This window comes from Azolla caroliniana, unplaced genomic scaffold, assembly GCF_043228905.1.
Source record: "Azolla caroliniana isolate FFs.n. ecotype wild unplaced genomic scaffold, voAzoCaro1.0.p SCAF_22, whole genome shotgun sequence".
Taxonomy (NCBI): domain Eukaryota; kingdom Viridiplantae; phylum Streptophyta; class Polypodiopsida; order Salviniales; family Salviniaceae; genus Azolla; species Azolla caroliniana.
In genome coordinates this window covers 2,082,394-2,100,191 of record NW_028230457.1, presented here as the reverse complement: position 1 = coordinate 2,100,191, position 17,798 = coordinate 2,082,394, and the positions used below count along the sequence as shown (strand labels likewise).

Below are 17,798 nucleotides of genomic sequence, written 5' to 3'. Positions count from 1 at the left end.
ATGCACCTTATACATGACCCCATATATATACATCTTGATAGAGAAATAAACAATCCTCAAGATACTACGTATTCTTCCATATGCATTTGCCTCATTGTTTCCACCAAATTCAGTAGCTTTTTTATATGCCACGCATTACTAGAGAATATATCCAACCACGAACTTGAGAATTTTGTGTCAAATCTAAGGCAAGATGTTTGACTAGTACGTTGTTGAGGACTTTATTGCCCACGTTTGTTCTATGTCTTGTTAGTTATTTGAGGTAGAGAAAATTTATGTTTAATTTAGATCTAAAAGGTGCATGAAGTTAAGTATCTTATTGTGATTTGTCCCTTGTGCATCCATATTGCAACCACATGAGCATCGTTTCCATTTGGGACATATGCATGTCTATCCTATCGTTGTAGAGAGAAATCTATAGTTTTTTTATGCATACATTGAGCCTTGAAAACAAATGGCAATCATTGAAACAAAGTATGTCTAAGATAAAGAGTATTATATCCATCCATTTTATTCTCTCCCCCTTGTAATCTGCATACAATTCCCATCCAATGCTTAAGTATTAAGCTCTCATTGTCTTATACATTATGCTAATTAAGAATTTGGCTGTTTTTTTATCTTCTCTTCTTAATATTAATGAATTGTGTGTTGTTGACACATTTCTCTTGCTAATTAAGTGTTAATCAACCATTGTGCATTGTGTCGTGAACACATTAATGATTTCATTCTTTCACTTCTCTATATGGTGCTAGAGTAAGAGTATAGTTGTAAATGAATAACTCGATGTCCAAGATGTTTGTTACTCTTATTTCCTTATTAAATATCTTTTCAACATTCAACCACGGTGCCTAGGAATAATGTTTTGTTTTGTCAAGAAAGTGGCCATCATGGCTTTCATCCACATCAAGGAGGAGATCCATATACAACAATGGGTTGGGGTGCCTTAGTTAATTCATTAAATTGAAGTTACCCTTTACATTTAAGCTTATTATTAACCTTAGAGCCCTAAGGACCACATTCACCACCTAATGCACTTGTTCACACCAACACTCGCCAAAACTTATCATTTATGTTTTCTAGTAAGAGAAAATCCTAGTTAATAAGTAATGAATCCTATCATTGACCATAAAACGTGGCCATTTTTTGCACCTCAATATTTTTCTCAAAAAGTGATCAATCAACCTTGAAATCAAGGGTGTGTGCCCTACAAATGATGAAATTTCAAACATGCCCTTTGACAACACACACCGAGTAAGTTTTTTCCCAAAACGTTCATGCAAACACTATATAGTGGCCTTTGTCCATCCCCATATGTTGTACATATAATGTTTGGACAAGGACAAACAAATATACGTCACATATTGACCTTGCATTGTTTCTTGTTTCTTGTTTCTTGACCCAATATCATTGTTACTTTGTTGACACTAAGACGAAACGTGATTGGCATTCATGTCCAAAGGTAATGGAAATAACAATATTCTAACTAATACCAATTTATCTTTATAGCCTTCAATATCTTCTAGAATGTTGATTCATGATATCTCTTCTTGGCATGGTTTCTTATATTGATTGTCCTTCTACTCCACTTTTGAAGATGTGTGTCAATGCTTTTGTTGTCGCTATGATCGTTGTGACATGAGTAGGGTCCTTAGGTGTGCTCAAATTTATCATGTTTGGAAGATGATCCCATAATTATTAGATAAGAGGAGGAGAGATTTCCCAAAAGCACTAATTAGTAGTAGAGATAGGAGAAAAGCTTTCACTACCACATCTATCTAGAAAGAAGAAACACAGAGAGCACAAGGAGTTTGTGTTTTCTAGTGTGGAGGGGGAGAAGGCCATATTTAACTCAAAATTTTGACCATCACCTCTCATTAAGATATTAAAACACCACACCACAATTCATCTCTCTCTCTCGCTCTCTTTCTCTCTAGCGGGGGTGGAGCCATTATGACCAAAACACACATGTTCCTATTTTCTTAGGCATATAGCCATTCTATGGCAATTTTCCAATACTATTTCTAAGGACATATATCTACATAGCATATAGCAATGGGCCCAGTTTGGCTCAAACTGAACCGAAATGTTAAGCCATAGTTTAAAGGTTTGTAAGTTCCAAAATAATTAAACGGTTCGGTTTGGTTCTGAAACTAGGTTTAAGTGGTTTCCTTTAAAGGTTTATAGGTTTTTGGGCTAACTTTTTTTATCCCTTAAATGTTTACGTAATTTAATGGTTTAATTAATGTTTTTTATTGATTTAATTCACTTAACTTAAATGCTTATTTAATCTAATGGCTTAATTAATGCTTATTTATTTAATTAATTCATGAAACATAAATGCTTATTTAATTTAGTGTATTTTTATTTATTTAATTTTTTAATTAGTTTGGCTAAAGTGTGGTTAGGTATAAACTTTTTATTAAATGACTCGGTTTGGTTTCAACTTTTCTTTAAACGGTTTTGGTTTAAATAGTTTGGTTTACTTTTTCTTAAATGGTTTGGTTTAATGGCTTGAAAGTTAATAAATGGTTTGGTTTGGTTTTTGTTTTATATAAATGGTTTGGTTACGGTCAATTTGGTTTCAAGGCAAAGAAACCGAACCGAACCATTAATCCATGGCTTAATGGTTTATTGGTTCCCAAAAACTTAAATGGTTCAGTTTGGTTTATATTTTTAATAAATGGTTCAGGTTTGGTTCTTAAACTTTGGTTTATCGGTTTATATGTAAAAAAGGTTTGGTTTAAAGGTTTATTGGTTAACTTTTTTTTCACCATAATAGTTTATTAATGATTTTTCACCTTAAGCCATGGTTTATTGGTTCCAAAAAAATTTAATGGTTTGGTTTGGTTTAGATTTTTAATAAATGGTTCGGGTTTGGCTCTAAAATTATGGTTTATCGGTTTATAGGTTTAAATGGTTTGGTTTAACGGTTTATTGGTTAACTTTTTTCCACCTTAATACTTTATTAATGTTTTTTTTACTGATTTAATTTAATGGTTTAATTAAAGTTTCTTTTATTGATTCAATAAATTTAACTTAAACACTTATTTTATTTAATGGAATTTTGTTTATTTAGATTTTTAATTAGTTTTGACTGAAATGGTTAGGTTTAAATTTTTTATTAAATGGCTCGATTTGGTTTCAACTTTTGCCTACACAGTTTAGGTTTAAATGGATTGGTTTACCTTTTCTTAAATTATTTGATTTAAATAGCTTTAGAGTTCACAAACAATTTAGTTTGGTTTTTGTTTTATTCAAATGGTTTGGTTCATTCCTAGTTCCAACAAGGGGACATCCTCTATAGAGACGCCAATTACACTTGCTATAGCATTTCCACTATACAAGTGGATCATACTAATCTTACAAGTAACAATGATTAAAGTAGGTAGAGTCATAACGTGATAAAATGCTTGACCAACTCACTCAAAGTTACGTATAATCTAATTAAATATATTGTTTGTATTCATTGCTTTGCTATAGACCGAGTAAAAAACAGTCTATAAAAATGCAACAAACCCTAAAACCTTTAAAATATCAAGAAGAGTATGTTTTAAATGTAATTTTTTTTGGATCAACATGTTTACTGTTTCGAAGCTATGTATGACTTAAAAAGTAATGAGAAAACCCGCATAAAGGATTGTTCCTCAAATCGATACAAGTTTATTTACATGGAATTTACTAGACTGAAGGGTTGAACTTGTTGAATAATACATTACATAATCACTCTAATAATGGCATTTGCATGCATTTAAATTTCACATTCAAAAGAATCTCAACGACGAGATAGGTGTATACTTCTGTTCCTATCTTGAAGAATGTCATTTAGCAACATATGAAGTTTTCTCAATACTTAATATATAGATGTTGAAGTTCTAATTGACAAGCTACCATTTCGAGACAAAAAAAAAAGGCTAGATATAAGGTATTTCTAATTGAGAAAGTCATATTGCTACTAAATTGACCATATTACAGAGACTGAGGAATTACAAGGATGAAAATAATGATTCTCTTTACAAGAACCTCAAATCTGAGTTTCAAGCTGCCCTCTGAGTGCTGCACATGATTCAGACAAACTAAAATTGTTTCATTACAAATGCCAAAAAGTTGTAACCCATGATTCTATGCAACTTATTGTGCTTTGGGGCTTTTCAAAGAAAGTAGGATCGATACATAGATACACCCCAGATTCTTAAGCAAAGAGTTAAAAGTTGACTGAGGGTGTAGCACCAATTAAGACCAGAGTAATACTTTGAAAAGAAAAGGGGTAAAATGAAGGCTCCCGAAGAAAGACGATAAACTAATTTTAAAAACTCAATTCACTGAGCAAGAAAGTCGTTTAAAAGCATGAAGGACGATTTCTCTCTCAATGTAAAAAGAAGGATGTAATGGTCTTTTATTTTAAATGGACTTATCACAACAGTTATTTCACATGCAAATACTTTCGCGGCATTCCTCGCACACAAAAAAAAACAGCATTTCAATCAAGACTGCAATGTATCTCAATTTCAAACAGTTCATGTGAAGATTCCAAGTTCCGCATGTTCGAATAAATTACGTTTACAACTAAAGAAATAGCTTCTTGCTAAATTTGTGGAAAAGCAGGATTTCATGAACATGAACACTCCACCAGAAATGTCTCATTTGATGTAGTCATTATTAGGGCACAAAAAACCTTCAAAACGATATGGCCATACCAGCATCTGGTATAGTGTGTTGCGATTGAAATTGAAAACCACCATCTAATTACCGATGCTAGCAACAAAGATAATTTATTCAGTAAAACAAATTCTCACAGATAAATGAAATTTTTTCCATTGACAGCCTTCCAGGGTAACATTGCACGATCTATATTTACTAAACCACAAATCACCAATACATGTGATGGCCAGGTTATTTATAATAAATGGTCTTAGCAGTAAATGTACTTAGATCATAGTTTACATATGGTGAAGCATACCCAAGGATTCGTTTCACACGGCTATGTGGTGTATACTTTTGACAAAGAATCAATCAAATTGAACGGGAAAGCATCCAAGCAATACCCCCAAGATCCTTGTATGTTACAAAATGGTTTTGATTTGGAAATCCAAAGACAAATTTTCCACGCTCCATATGTCGGATACACATTCAAATCCCACCAGGAAATACTAGTCAAAAGGTTCCCAATTCATTGTCATATTTGCCTTGGACGAAGGGGGTACTACAACACCTCTATCAGGTTTTTCGCAGTCAGTGTTCAAAGTGACATCGTTGTCTTGGAAGGGATTACTGTTCGGGACCTTTGTATTGTCCACAAATTTTACTCTCCGTACCTAGCATTAATCACAACATAAGGTTTAATATATGATTGGGAAAATGATACATAGATCGTACAAAATGTAAGAGAAAACATAAATAACATACAACGGACTGAATGGCCACACCAAACATATGCTAGAAGACATCACAAACTTAAGACACATGTATTAGGAATCAAATTACAGATTGACCTCTGGCCTCTCATAGTCAGAGTAGCTATCGTCTAAACGAGACCTAGGATTTTAGTTATATGAATGGGGGGGTAGCTGCTGGTTGTACACCTCTGAAGGCAATAGCTGATGCAAAAATAACAGCTAAACAAATACCAAGGTACATTATCAAAGGAAAAACAATTTCAACGGAGAATATAGTTAGAGACATAATGCCTGTCCTATTACTTTATCAGATGATCCTTGAAAAGGAAACCTCGTGTTTTTTAATAAACAATGAATGAAGTCTGCCCCAGAAACAAGCTCCATGTGGCTGGTACAAAACCTCCAAAAAGCACAATACTAGTTGACTTTTGCGATGATAAAATTTAAGATGAATTACCAACATACCATTCGGCTTTGAAGAAAAACCTTCCAAGAAGCCACTCAATTTTGAAAATTACTAGCTAAACAGTAGATCCCATTGGCGCTTGAGTGGGGGCACTTTACATTTAATTGGAGTGATTAGAAAGGGTATAATCTGCAGACCACATAAGCTATGAAATGGAAATTGGAGAGCAACCCCAATTTAGGCATATTATGCTAAGAAACTAAAAGGTAGTATCTGACTCAGAACTTGTTTGTTGTTTGAACTCACAAGGGTTCCTCCCGATCAACATATCACCCAATAAGCATCTTGATTATATTGACTAAATTAAGAAATATTGCGTTTAAAAACTACACCATCAATCCAACATAAAGTCACACCTTCATTTCCTTGCATATTAAAATATTGCTTCTAAATCTTCTTGCGATCATCCATTTTCACTCACATTTATCTCCCAGAACTATTCACGATTAACAGTAGCACACAGGCATGCAAATCCACACGTGCATTTATAAACAAAGCTATACCTGTTTGGGTTTATTGGTTTTCTCTTCTTTCTTATATGCCAAGATCGAGGGATGTCGTTTTGCTTCCTTGTCATTCTGTCTCTTTCTCTCTTTGCTTACTGGATCTAACAAAAGAATCATTGAATTCTCGCCAACTCCTGCTAAATGTAAATGGACCGAATCTTCTCTCTCTTGATCTCGAAAGAAAAGACTTTGTTTTTTGGGTTCCAGGTTAGTCAATGGTGCCAGAACCCACTTCAAATCCCCTGTTTGGACGAAAACAGATCCTATGATCTCACCAAATATGAAAAAACATGTGCTCTGATGTGAAGGAAAGATTTTAAAAGTGAAAGAAATGAAGCTCTCAATTTCAAATGAATTTTTCAACATCTTTATAGTCCCGCATGAAAATGCAAAGATAAAGCATCTATGACACAGATAAAGGATCTAGTAAGCAAGCGAAGAAGCGGAACAAAAATCACGAGTACAACATCACTACTCTTAGATGCATTTGATCGAATTATATGAGTGGCTTATCATGTCTGACATAAGAGGCTCATTATTATGTATGTCCACAACCTACTTGAAAATCTTTTATCCATATTCTTCTCATGATGAATACACACACCCTTTCCCTATTCAATATGTGAATGCCTCCTCCAGGGCATATTTTGGAACCCATCAAAGCCTTGAATCATTGCAGAATCCACAATTCCCCCATAATCATATCATAAGAAATAAAGGATTTATGATAGTGACAATAAGAGATCTATACTTATGAAAAAAAAAAAACGAGCATAAAAGCATTGATCTATTAAGGAAGAAAATTTGTAGATGGGCGTACCGAACGTCGCTTCCGAAGGTATGGTAATGTCATGTTGTTGAAGTCCATGGGAGACCTTAAGTTGGAGAAGGGGGCCCGAGAAAGGCGAAGAAGAAGAAGATCGCCTCTGGACGAGCATTCCACCTGGTCTCACCTCCCAATCATTCAACCCCAGACCATTCATTCTCTCGATCTCTCTATGCATATATAATTCTCTCACACTTTCGATTTCTTACCTTTCAGATCTCCCCCTCTCTCTATCAATATCTATCTTGATCGATCCTTATCTGTTTCCTTCCGATTTTTTTGTCTCTCTTTGGATCTTTCTGTGTTAATTCCAATCTGTCTCTCTCTTTGTCTCTGCCTGATTGATTACCTACCTTAGCACCCTGCTCTTCTTCTTCCTGTTTTACATTACATGACTTCTTCTTCTTCTTCTTCTTCTTGCATTCTGTAGATATTTGAATATTCTAATGAGAAGAAGAAGAAGAAGAAAGAGAGTGGGGGGTGGGGGCAGGGGATTTGTATGGGGGCTATATTTATAAATTCTACAAACTATGGGGTTACTTCTCTATTGATTCTCGAAGGACCTTTCATGTTCATATGGTCACCTGAAGTGCATGAAACCCTAATCTAGTTCATTTTTAGTGTATGAAACCCTAACCTAGTTCACTCTTTAACCTTAATCTAGTTCCTTTTTATTGCATGGAACCCTAATCTACTTCATTTTTAGTGCATGAAACCCTAACCTGGTTCACTTTTAACCTTAATCTAGTTCCTTTTTATTGCATGAAACCCTAATCTACTTCATTTTTAGTGCATGAAACCCTAACTTGGTTCACTTTTAACCTTAATCTAGTTCATTTTTAGTACATGAAACCCTAATCTAGTTCACTTTTAGTGCATGAAACCCTAACCTAGTTCACTTTTTAACCTTAATCTAGTTCCTTTTTATTGCATGGAACCCTAATCTAGTTCATTTGTAGTACATGAAATCCTAACCTAGTTCACTTTTCTAGCGTATGAACCCCTAATCTAGTTCACTTTTAGTGCATGAAACCCTAATCTAGCATATTTCCAATGCATGGAACCCTAATCTAGGTCAAATCTAGTGCATGAAACCCTAATCTAGTTCAGTTTTTTAGTGTATGAAACCCTAAACATATAGAGAGAGAAGTTTATTCCTAGAGACAAGTATGTTATTGACTATATGTTTGTGTGTGCGCGTTTGTGTGGCATGATGATACACACGCCCATTCCATAGTGTGTGCGTGTGTGTTTTTCAATCGAGTTGCTTGCAATGCATTAACGATGTTGTTACTGCTCGCCATGCTTCAGTGGGGGCTTATCTAAATGGTGGGCAAGTATTCTCACTCTTTTGGTCCTACATATTTAAAAGATGGTGTAAGTTGTTGTAGGGTTTTTGATCCAATAAATTTGCTTTCGTTTCTCCCAAATAGAGTATACTTGTAAGGTTGAGTGCCTATTTTCATATATCCTTTTGTTAGTTGTTTTGAAGATTCTTACGTGGAACTTCTTAGATAGCTTGGTTGAGTTCTAAGCGTGAGTCTTTTTGGTTTTATAATTCTTTCATATGTACTATCTTGTACCAACTCCCCATAGCAATGCATCTTCTTTTTCAAAGTGCATTTAAAATATATTGTATTATTAGTGTGACTTCAAATCATAGCAAATGAAAAGAGGATTTAAATAGATTGTTTGATACATGTGATAATGTTCCAAATATATGACTTAATGAAGGTTGCCATTAATAAAAAAGACCCTGATAAGAGTAAAGGTAAGACCAAAATTTCCTTATTGTACATACCGTACATGCCATTGGCCTTACTACATTGCGCACATCATGGTTTGTGGGCATAAGTTACAAGTTACAACCATCCTTTTATTACATAACATTTAACACCTTATGCCCATGCATACATTATTGGCTGAAACATGGATGTTAGGGATATACCCAAATTCACATCATGTGTCAATCACATTTCCTACGATACTGAGAATGTATAGCCATTCCGCAAACATGAGTGACATGAAACTATGGAATGCACAATGGGCATAAGCATAAAGAGGACACTTGTATAAGGGTCACCCATAATATATGATTTCATGATTAACATAAACAAACAGCCAAAAACAAGTTTTAAGACCCATCCGAAAACATACAATGCATGGACAATTGTAACAATGGAAAACATTACCCTCCTCCACATGAAGAAACAAAGACGACAAGAGCTTGATAACGGGATACATCTCAAGAAAGATCCAAAGGGGGGACATAGCAACCCATCATATTACACATTGCAAGCTAAAAAAAAAGGACAATTCTCGACACAAATAGAACTATTGTACACAAACTAAAGACCCCGTCCCGTGACTAATGCATTTTTCATTATTGTATATAGAAGCTTTTAGGCAATGCCTTCGAATGGCATGGTTGTAGACACTACACTATGCCTATGCTCAACATCTCTCCCACGGGCACCATGATACACTACACTAGCAGCGCAAAAAACCCTAATTCACCAAGGAATATATCTAGAGACAGAGACAACCAGACAACAAGAAACACATTAGAGACATACATCTAGTGTGTGCTCTTCTCCTCAACTCTTGATCACATTTAAAAAAGGTAAGGGGTCATTGAATCAAGGAGTCATGCAATTCCAAACTTTTTAACAGAAATGTTGCGCAAATGGTCACCTACTATTCATCCATCACATACAATTTATTTACTGATGATTCTATCTGTGTGTACAAAAGTCTTAAGATTAATCAACCAAACAAAAATGGCAAAAAACACAAGGCAGAGAGAATGTTACAATTATCGCCCACCTTAAGGGCCCTCTAAATTTTGTCGCGTTGATCAGTCAAATTTGGTTAGGGGATCACTGCTTTGTTCTTTTCAGCAGAAGAAAACCTGTTAGGAACTTTTTTAACTTTTGGTTACAACACATAATGAATTGCATGTTAAGAAGGGCGAGGCCTCTTCTTGCCGATGCAAGAAGGGCATTTGTATTGCTCAATGTGTTCGGCTTTAGCCGGAGTGATTTTCACACACTTCCCATGATACCACTTCTCGCAAATATCACAAGCAATCCAGAACTCGTCTCCGGTGTAAGGTCCTCCACACATTCCGCAAAACGTGTCCCCGTGCTCTTCCTCTCCTTCTTCACCTTCTTCATCTTCAGGTTCTTCTCTTTCTCGCCCTTCTAGCTCCTCCTCTTCCTTCGGAAGCGGTGGCTGTTTGTTGGCTGGCTTTCCCTGCTGCCAAAGAAAAAACAATGGCAAACTCGAACTTTTCAGAACAGATTCTACAATAAAAACCCCGCAAGTCATGCATGTTTTACAGAAAAATACTTACATAAGTTTTGAAAAGCTTAGGGTTTTTTAATAGATACCCAAAAAGTTAGCGATAATTCAATTGTTTTTAGCTACATTATTTATGACACTTACGGATTTCCCTGATGACTTCGATTTTGTTCCATTGATGATCGAAGATTTTTCCTTGGAAGAGGAATGTTTCTTGCCAGAGACCACATCTAGAACAGTCGGAAGCTCATTTATCATGTTGAAGAGGCGTTTCCTGGGAATGAGGAAGTAAACGCATTTGTCCATGAAAAACCAATGTATGGAAAGGAAAGGAAAAAATGGCACAAAGAAACATCAAGCTTTTTCCTGATTTTTGAATCATGAACGATAATTTAAGCTCCTAACAAACTCTTAGGTCCTAATCCGTATTTAGCAATGGTTTTGTTCGGTTCTGTTTGAGAGTGTCAAACTCAAACTGTTTAAAACTGAACCATTTAAAAAAATTTGAGACTTAAACCAAACCACAAAACCGTGTAAGCTGAACCATTACAAACGGTTTTACAGACTTTCAAACCTTTAAACTGCTAAAACTGCGCTTCTGCGATTCAGTTATGGTTTTCAAGTTAGGTTAAAATTCAAAATTTCACAATTTAATTTTAAAATTTTAAAATTTTTCAATATTTCAAATTTTAATTTTTCAAAATTTACGGATTTTTCTTAAAATATCAAAAGTAGGCTTAAAATGTTCAAAAAATATTTAAGAAAATTATCAGAGTGACAATCCTAAACTGAAAACCGTTTGAACCACAGTTTCAAACCATTTAAACTGAAAACCGCTAAACTGATAATGGCTTGAGCAGAACCAAACCATTTATCCATATTAATGAGGGAATTCATAGTTGGAAAACAAAAAAAAAATGTCTACAAGTTTACTTTACTTCTTATAAGATATTCCACGCAGTAATTTCTTGTAAAGATGGAAGAAGAGATAAGAGGGTGAGAGGGTTATCATTACCTTTCACTTCGATCAAATCGGGCTGCATAAAAGGAAGAAACTGCAAGAAGCCAAACATCGCTATGGACGGCAACAAGAGAGAGCCAATCTCGGCGATCCAAACCATCTCTCGGGAAGTTGATACCCAATGCAGGTTCTGGTAGCTCGGGAGGCACTTCTTCTGCAGGTAAATTCACCTCCCAAGTCTCATCTGGGTGCCCATAAAGGCATAAATTCTCCTTTTCTATCAAGGAAAACAAACAACCAATATTCCTGAGAAGTAGGAAGAGTGAAGGTGTACATTAACAAAAAAAAAAGATCGTGAGATACGTGATTTTCATTCTCTATGAAATTAAGTATAGAACACACAAACAAATTCATGAGATTGAAAGATAAGGAAGACACACAAAACACATGGTTTCATCGAAGCATGTGTGAACAAAATCCTAGCCAAAAAACCTATAAAACACAATGGATTTTCAAAACCTAGGATGAGGAAACAAGCATAGAAATTTGTACCAAATGAAAACAATATAGGGTTAAAAAAGCCGATAAAAAAAACCGTGTACATCATCAAGAAACCTAAATTAAACTAGGGTTAGAACTAAGCATTACTCTTTGTAAAGAAGCGCACCAATCAATCAAGGGTTAGATAAAACAACGCACACATCGATCAGCAGTTGAGAAAGCAGCAAAAAATTTGTAAAGGGAACCATAGTCAATTTAGGGTTAGCACAACCAATGCACTAATCAATCTATGTTTAGAAAGAAAGAATACAGCGCTAACCAATCTAGGGTGAAAATAAGAAATAAATTGCAACAAGAAAACTCTCTAGGGTTAAGAAATACATATGCAATGTAGGGTTGGAATAAGAAATAAAGTGTACCAAGAAATCCATAAGAAATCTAGGGTTAAGAAAATATATACGCTGTAACAAGAATAAACCCTAACCACTCTAGGGCTGATATGAGAAATATCTTAACAGGCAATCCATATCTTAACAGAAAAGAAATACATTGTAGTGAGAAAGACATAACCAATCTAGGATTAGATATCCATACCCTAACTCATCTTTGTAGAGAAAACCAACACCAAACTAGGATTAGATATCCATACCCTAACTCATCTTTGTAAAGAAAACCAACACCAATCTAGGGTCAGTAAGACCAGTAATTTGCAAAGAAAATGCTAATAAAATCCAGGATTATAAAGATAAAGAAAAACACTTGGAATAGAAAATACTGACCAATCTACAGCCGAAAGAACAGAAGGGAAAAAGGCATACATGTTATTGAGACAAAAATCAAAGGATGGGACTCACCAGGATCGCACTGATGGTAGAATTCTTCAACATCTGTATGTAGAAGAAAAAGAAGACAATAAATTAACCCTCACAAAAAGAAGAAGTAGAAAACATGGAGATATACAATCACAGAAACCGTTAATAGACAGAGAAACGGAGGAACAGAAAAGCAGGGAGGGATAAAGAGGACTCGCCTGATGTAAGGGCTTTAATGAGCCCATCTCTGCGACCTTTGTAATCTTTGTAAATCTCTTCAATGGTTCGCGGAAGAGATGCAGCTTCCATGGCGATGAAAGGGCGGAGAGAAAGAAAAGAAAAGAAAAGAAAAAAACAGAAACGGAGAGAGGAAGAGAGGTGGGGCGAGGAAGCTAATCTAGAGAGGGCAGAGATCAAGGAGAGGAAGAAGAAAGATGGGGATCCATTGGGAAGAGTTGCAGAAACAGAGACGCATGGCTCTTCTAGAGCGTGCAGAGATCAGGTGAGGTGAAGAAGAAAGATGAGATCGACTGAGAAGAGAGACAGGAAGACACAGACACAGACACAGACACAGACAGAGAGAGGGAGAGATCACTGGATATGGAGAGGAAGCTCTGTTTTGTTGGTTTGGTTTGCTCTGTTTTTGGTTTCTTGGAGGCAAAAGATCGCCCACCAAACCAAACCAAACTAAACCGAACCGAACCGAACCGAACCGAAATGCCTCCTCTCCTCTATCTCTCACTCAAACCTTTTTATGCTTCCCTTATTTCTTCCTTCTTCTTCTTCTTCTTCTTCTTCTTATGGTGTGATGATGATCTCCAGAAGGAATGAAAGAAAGAGATCTCTCATGCATGTATCGGTATGTATGTATACCTCAAGTTTACCCTAGCCTTTTGCCTTTTGCCTTTTGCTTTTTGCTTTTTGCCTTTTGCTCTTCACTCTTTGTGGGTGAAAGTCCTCACTACCAAGGATCACACAATATTTATTTCCATTTTTTACGTCCCCCCAAAAGGATCCCGTTATAATATGGCTGGAGAAGTGAGATTCGCGGATCAAGGAATGCCACGTGGGCCTTCCCCATATGAACCTTTATTGGATGACATAATCTAATACTCTTCTCAAGGGAGGTCTTCCTTGTAGGAGATTTCAATGTGAGAACTCAATCCCATATTTCAGATGGATACACACCTAGAAATGGTGAATGTTGATCCCTTAGCTATAGGCACCACATGTAGATCAAAAGACCAAGGTGCAGACGCTACAAGCTTTGGCCATCACTTGCTTGAACTTGGAAGTCGGCACCATATGATCATATATAATGGTTTAGCTAAGTGTTCGAGCTCGAAAGAACTCACATGTTTTTTGCACGGAGGAGGGGAAAGCATAGTCAGCTATCCTATCTAATAGGACGCCCTAAAGCTATCCAAATGATCCACTCCATTCGAGTGGCCCCATGCCCTATTGGTGCTAACCATAGCTTCTTATACTTTGAGTTAAAAAGTAATATCTCCAACGCCACCAACTCTAGTAAACCAAGCCATCACACCATGATACATTTCACACACAAGCTCTCTGATATCTACTCTCGGCATGTTCAAGCTCATCTCTCCTCTCTTGATTCTTCCTTACCTTTAGTGAATCTTACTACACAACTTAGATGCATCCTTCATTCTACAACAATTAGTAGTTTTCCACATATGAAACACTCCAAGCAAGGTAGAGTAGGGTTTATGCCACAGAATAGATGGTATGATGAGGATTGTAGAGACTTATATAGACAACTTAAAGTATCGCAACTTAGGATACTATTACCTTAGTATAGGCTAGCAAAGAAATGTGTAAGATGACACATTGTAAGAGATGAGCATGGGAGGCATCTCAATATTGGGAACTCTACCATATGCTCATGAGTAGCATTTGTGTCATTGCATGGAAGAAGACTACATGAACCAAGACCATAAACACACATTGAGGATCCTAACACTTGGCATACATATACAAAGAGACTTTACCAAGTCCAAACTAGCCACCCATTCTTATGCTTTCTACACCTCGACCTACTAATGAGGACATTTTTGCACGACATCTAGGGTCACAAAGGTCATAAAGAAATTACAACATAGAAAGTCCATGGATTACATAGGATTGTGGGTTGAACGCATCATACCTAGCTCCTTTTCTCACCTACTCTTCAATAGTGCCCTCGTTGAGGGTTTTCCACCATAGTGAACCATGAACACAGTGGCCCCTATACATAAAGGAGGGGATCTCATGGAACCAAATACATATAGGACCATTATGATTGGTCATATGCTTGCTAAATTACATGGTGCAGTAATGGGAGCAGAGATCAATGATTATATGGAGATAGTAAGTCTTCAGGTACTAGAACTTACTAGCTTTAGACAAACCTCCTCTACTATTGATCATATCTTCACACTTAGATGCTTAATTGATCAGACCAAGGCTCGCAAGAAGAAATTATATTGTTGTTTTGTGGACTTCTACAAAGCCTTAGACACAATCCTAGAGAGCGGTTGTTTGATAAGCTTAAAAGCTTGGAGATTCTGGATGACATGATTTGGGCCATTTATGCTTTATATGAGCAAATCTCTCGGTGTGTATGATGTTCGGGTGGTCTATCCAATTGCTTCACTAACACCATTGGTGTAAGACAAGGTCATTGATGAGATCATTGATTTTATTGCTTGTAAGGGAGGCAACGGAGTAGTCCTAGGGGGTATGCAAGTCAATCTCTTGCTCTATGTGGACAACATAATTTTACTCTCTAAGTCTGCAACAACCTACAATGACACCATATCTTCAACACATCTGCTCGAGTTAGGACCAAATGTTACCAAACACTCTCATAGATTAGTTGAGGTAGTTGGATCATATATATATATATATCTTGGAGTCACTTTCAATGCTCGCTTAGGTAAATTTTCAATGACACAAGCATCCCAAGATAGACTAACAAGAGGATATAATTCTCTCTCACTCTCAAAGAGACAATGCAGCCATGCATACTTTCTAGAGAAATGAACTAAGGGGTGGCTCTTTGACTCATTAGTGATCCATTCCCCTATGTATGTAACAATGGTTTGGGGCTCTAGGGCTACCACCTTTCACGTGGGTGCAATTAGGGACACCATTGGTGATTGTAAAAGAATAGCGTGTGTGGAAGCTTATGAACAACAAACACAACCGGTTCAACAAGACAACAACAAAAAGTTAGGTATACACAAAGAATATGGGGGGAGATTGAGAGATTGAGTAAGCAGACCACAAAAAAACATCCATTACAGAATGACTCAACATATACAATTGTGCTCACAGAGCAGTTTTTATACAAACCTCTGACAGGACTGACATGAAGTACTGACAAGTACTTCAATGCTCTTAAAGGAGCATCTGACACTAATTATCCTATAGAAGTCCTATTTACTAAAATAGGCCTCAAGTATTCCTAACGGCTTGTCAGATTCCATCCGACTTGCCCAACCAATTCAACCTATTAGCCGATTCAACTCACGACTTCTTCAACCGATTCAGGCCTATCCGATTTATCTATGTTCGATCCGGCTTTCAACTTATTCAACCGATCAACCCATGTTGAGCTTGTCACTCAACACTCCCCCTCAAGCTCAACTTGAGGTCAGTTCCTCATGTCAGCATCCGCTAGTCCTTTCTTCCGGCATCTCTTGGCATCTTCATGCCTCCTTTGTGCTCCTCGTCCAGTCCGGTCCCGCGTCCCTTGACCTGTCCGGTTCGATGCTTCTCGACCCCTACAGTCAGCTCGTCTACTCCTGAGGCCCTTATTAACTCCCTTGTTGTCGCGACATTGGCGCCCCTCCACTTGTTGGCTGCTCCGTATCGGCGTCGGCTTCGGTTGTCTTCTTGTATGCCTAGCATTCACATGATTCATCTCATCTAGATCACTACCGTCAATTGGATCAACTGTCTTCGATCCATTCCCACTCTTGTCCGAATCGTCTGTCTCCGATCCGTCCTTAGTTCGGCCCTTGACCACATCTGACCATGTCCTGGTCTTGGCCTTTATCTTGAGGTCGGATTGGCCCTTCTTGGCTCTACCACCTGCCTTGCCTTTCTCGGCAATGTGTTTATCCTAGGCTGGGCTCTAGCTACGACCACAAGGTATTTCCCTTCCAAAATACTTCTCCAAAGATGTGGCTGGAGAGATGGATTAATGCTTCATTACACTTATAAATAGGGATCGGCAACGACTCGGCTCAAGCTTAAACCGTTGAGCTAAAATGATTTTAAATGGCTTAGCGGCTCAGCTTAGTCTTGAGCTTGACTAAATGGTTTGAGCTCGGTTCGTCTTGGCTTGAGCCTTACCAAACCGGCTCAAACCGGTTAAGTTGGCTAAGTTGTTTATGTGGTTTACTAGTTAGGTTAAAGAAAAACTTCAAAGTTAAAAATTAGTTAGAAACTTGAGAGAGAGAGAGGGAGCGGGAGACTACATTGACGAGGGGAGGGAGACTACACACTGAGAGAGAGTGAGAGAGAGGGAGAGAGAGACTAAACTGACATGAGAGAAAGAGAGAGGGAGGGAGGTAGGGTGAGAGGGAGGGAGGGAGGTTTCAAAACCAGTTCACAAACCGGTTTCCAAGCCAATTCCAAAGCCGTTCACAAACCGGTTTAGCCTAAACCGGTTTAGTGATAGGTTTGGTTTGGTTTGGTTCAGGTTTGAGAACCCCAAACGGTTTAGGCTTAACCGGTTTGGCTTGGATAAGGCCAAACCGCTTAACCCTAAACCTAACCGTTGCCAATCCCTACTTATAAACTTATCCAGTTACTTTTCGTAACACATACATGGTATCCGATTATAGGTTACACGCGTAAGATTAGAAAATGCAAGCTCAGATGGCAAGTACACAAGATAAACAACAAGAATTATATTACTCGCTCCCTTAAACCTACAATCCGGATCCTTTATATAGGTATCCGATTCTGATACAAAATGGTGCAGGCACCAGCTGACAAAGTGAAGGGCAGATATGCAC

The 17,798-nt window shown here is 37.1% G+C and overlaps 2 protein-coding genes across 3 annotated transcripts; both read right to left on the bottom strand.

Moving 5' to 3' along the window:
- Positions 1–4,750: 4,750 nt before the first annotated feature.
- LOC147849759 (BAG family molecular chaperone regulator 4-like) lies at positions 4,751–7,620 on the bottom strand. Its single transcript, XM_087336897.1, has 3 exons — positions 7,186–7,620; positions 6,363–6,607; positions 4,751–5,312 (listed from the first exon to the last, which is right to left on the bottom strand). The coding sequence occupies exons 1-3, from the start codon at positions 7,367–7,369 to the stop codon at positions 5,148–5,150; spliced, it is 594 nt and encodes a 197-aa protein (XP_087193023.1). The 5' UTR covers positions 7,370–7,620; the 3' UTR covers positions 4,751–5,147.
- A 2,279-nt stretch (positions 7,621–9,899) lies between these two features.
- On the bottom strand, positions 9,900–13,172 carry LOC147849758 (PHD finger protein ALFIN-LIKE 2-like). 2 transcript variants are annotated; one of them, XM_087337202.1, is made up of 5 exons: positions 12,987–13,172; positions 12,811–12,843; positions 11,510–11,732; positions 10,639–10,768; positions 9,900–10,449 (listed from the first exon to the last, which is right to left on the bottom strand). In XM_087337202.1, exons 1-5 carry the CDS (start codon positions 13,075–13,077, stop codon positions 10,153–10,155), a joined length of 774 nt encoding a protein of 257 aa, XP_087193328.1. In that variant the 5' UTR covers positions 13,078–13,172; the 3' UTR covers positions 9,900–10,152. The 2 variants fall into 2 exon arrangements, with proteins under 2 accessions (XP_087193328.1, XP_087193327.1); XM_087337201.1 differs by having other exon boundaries at positions 9,900–10,446; positions 12,987–13,160.
- Between the last annotated feature and the right edge of the window lie 4,626 nt (positions 13,173–17,798).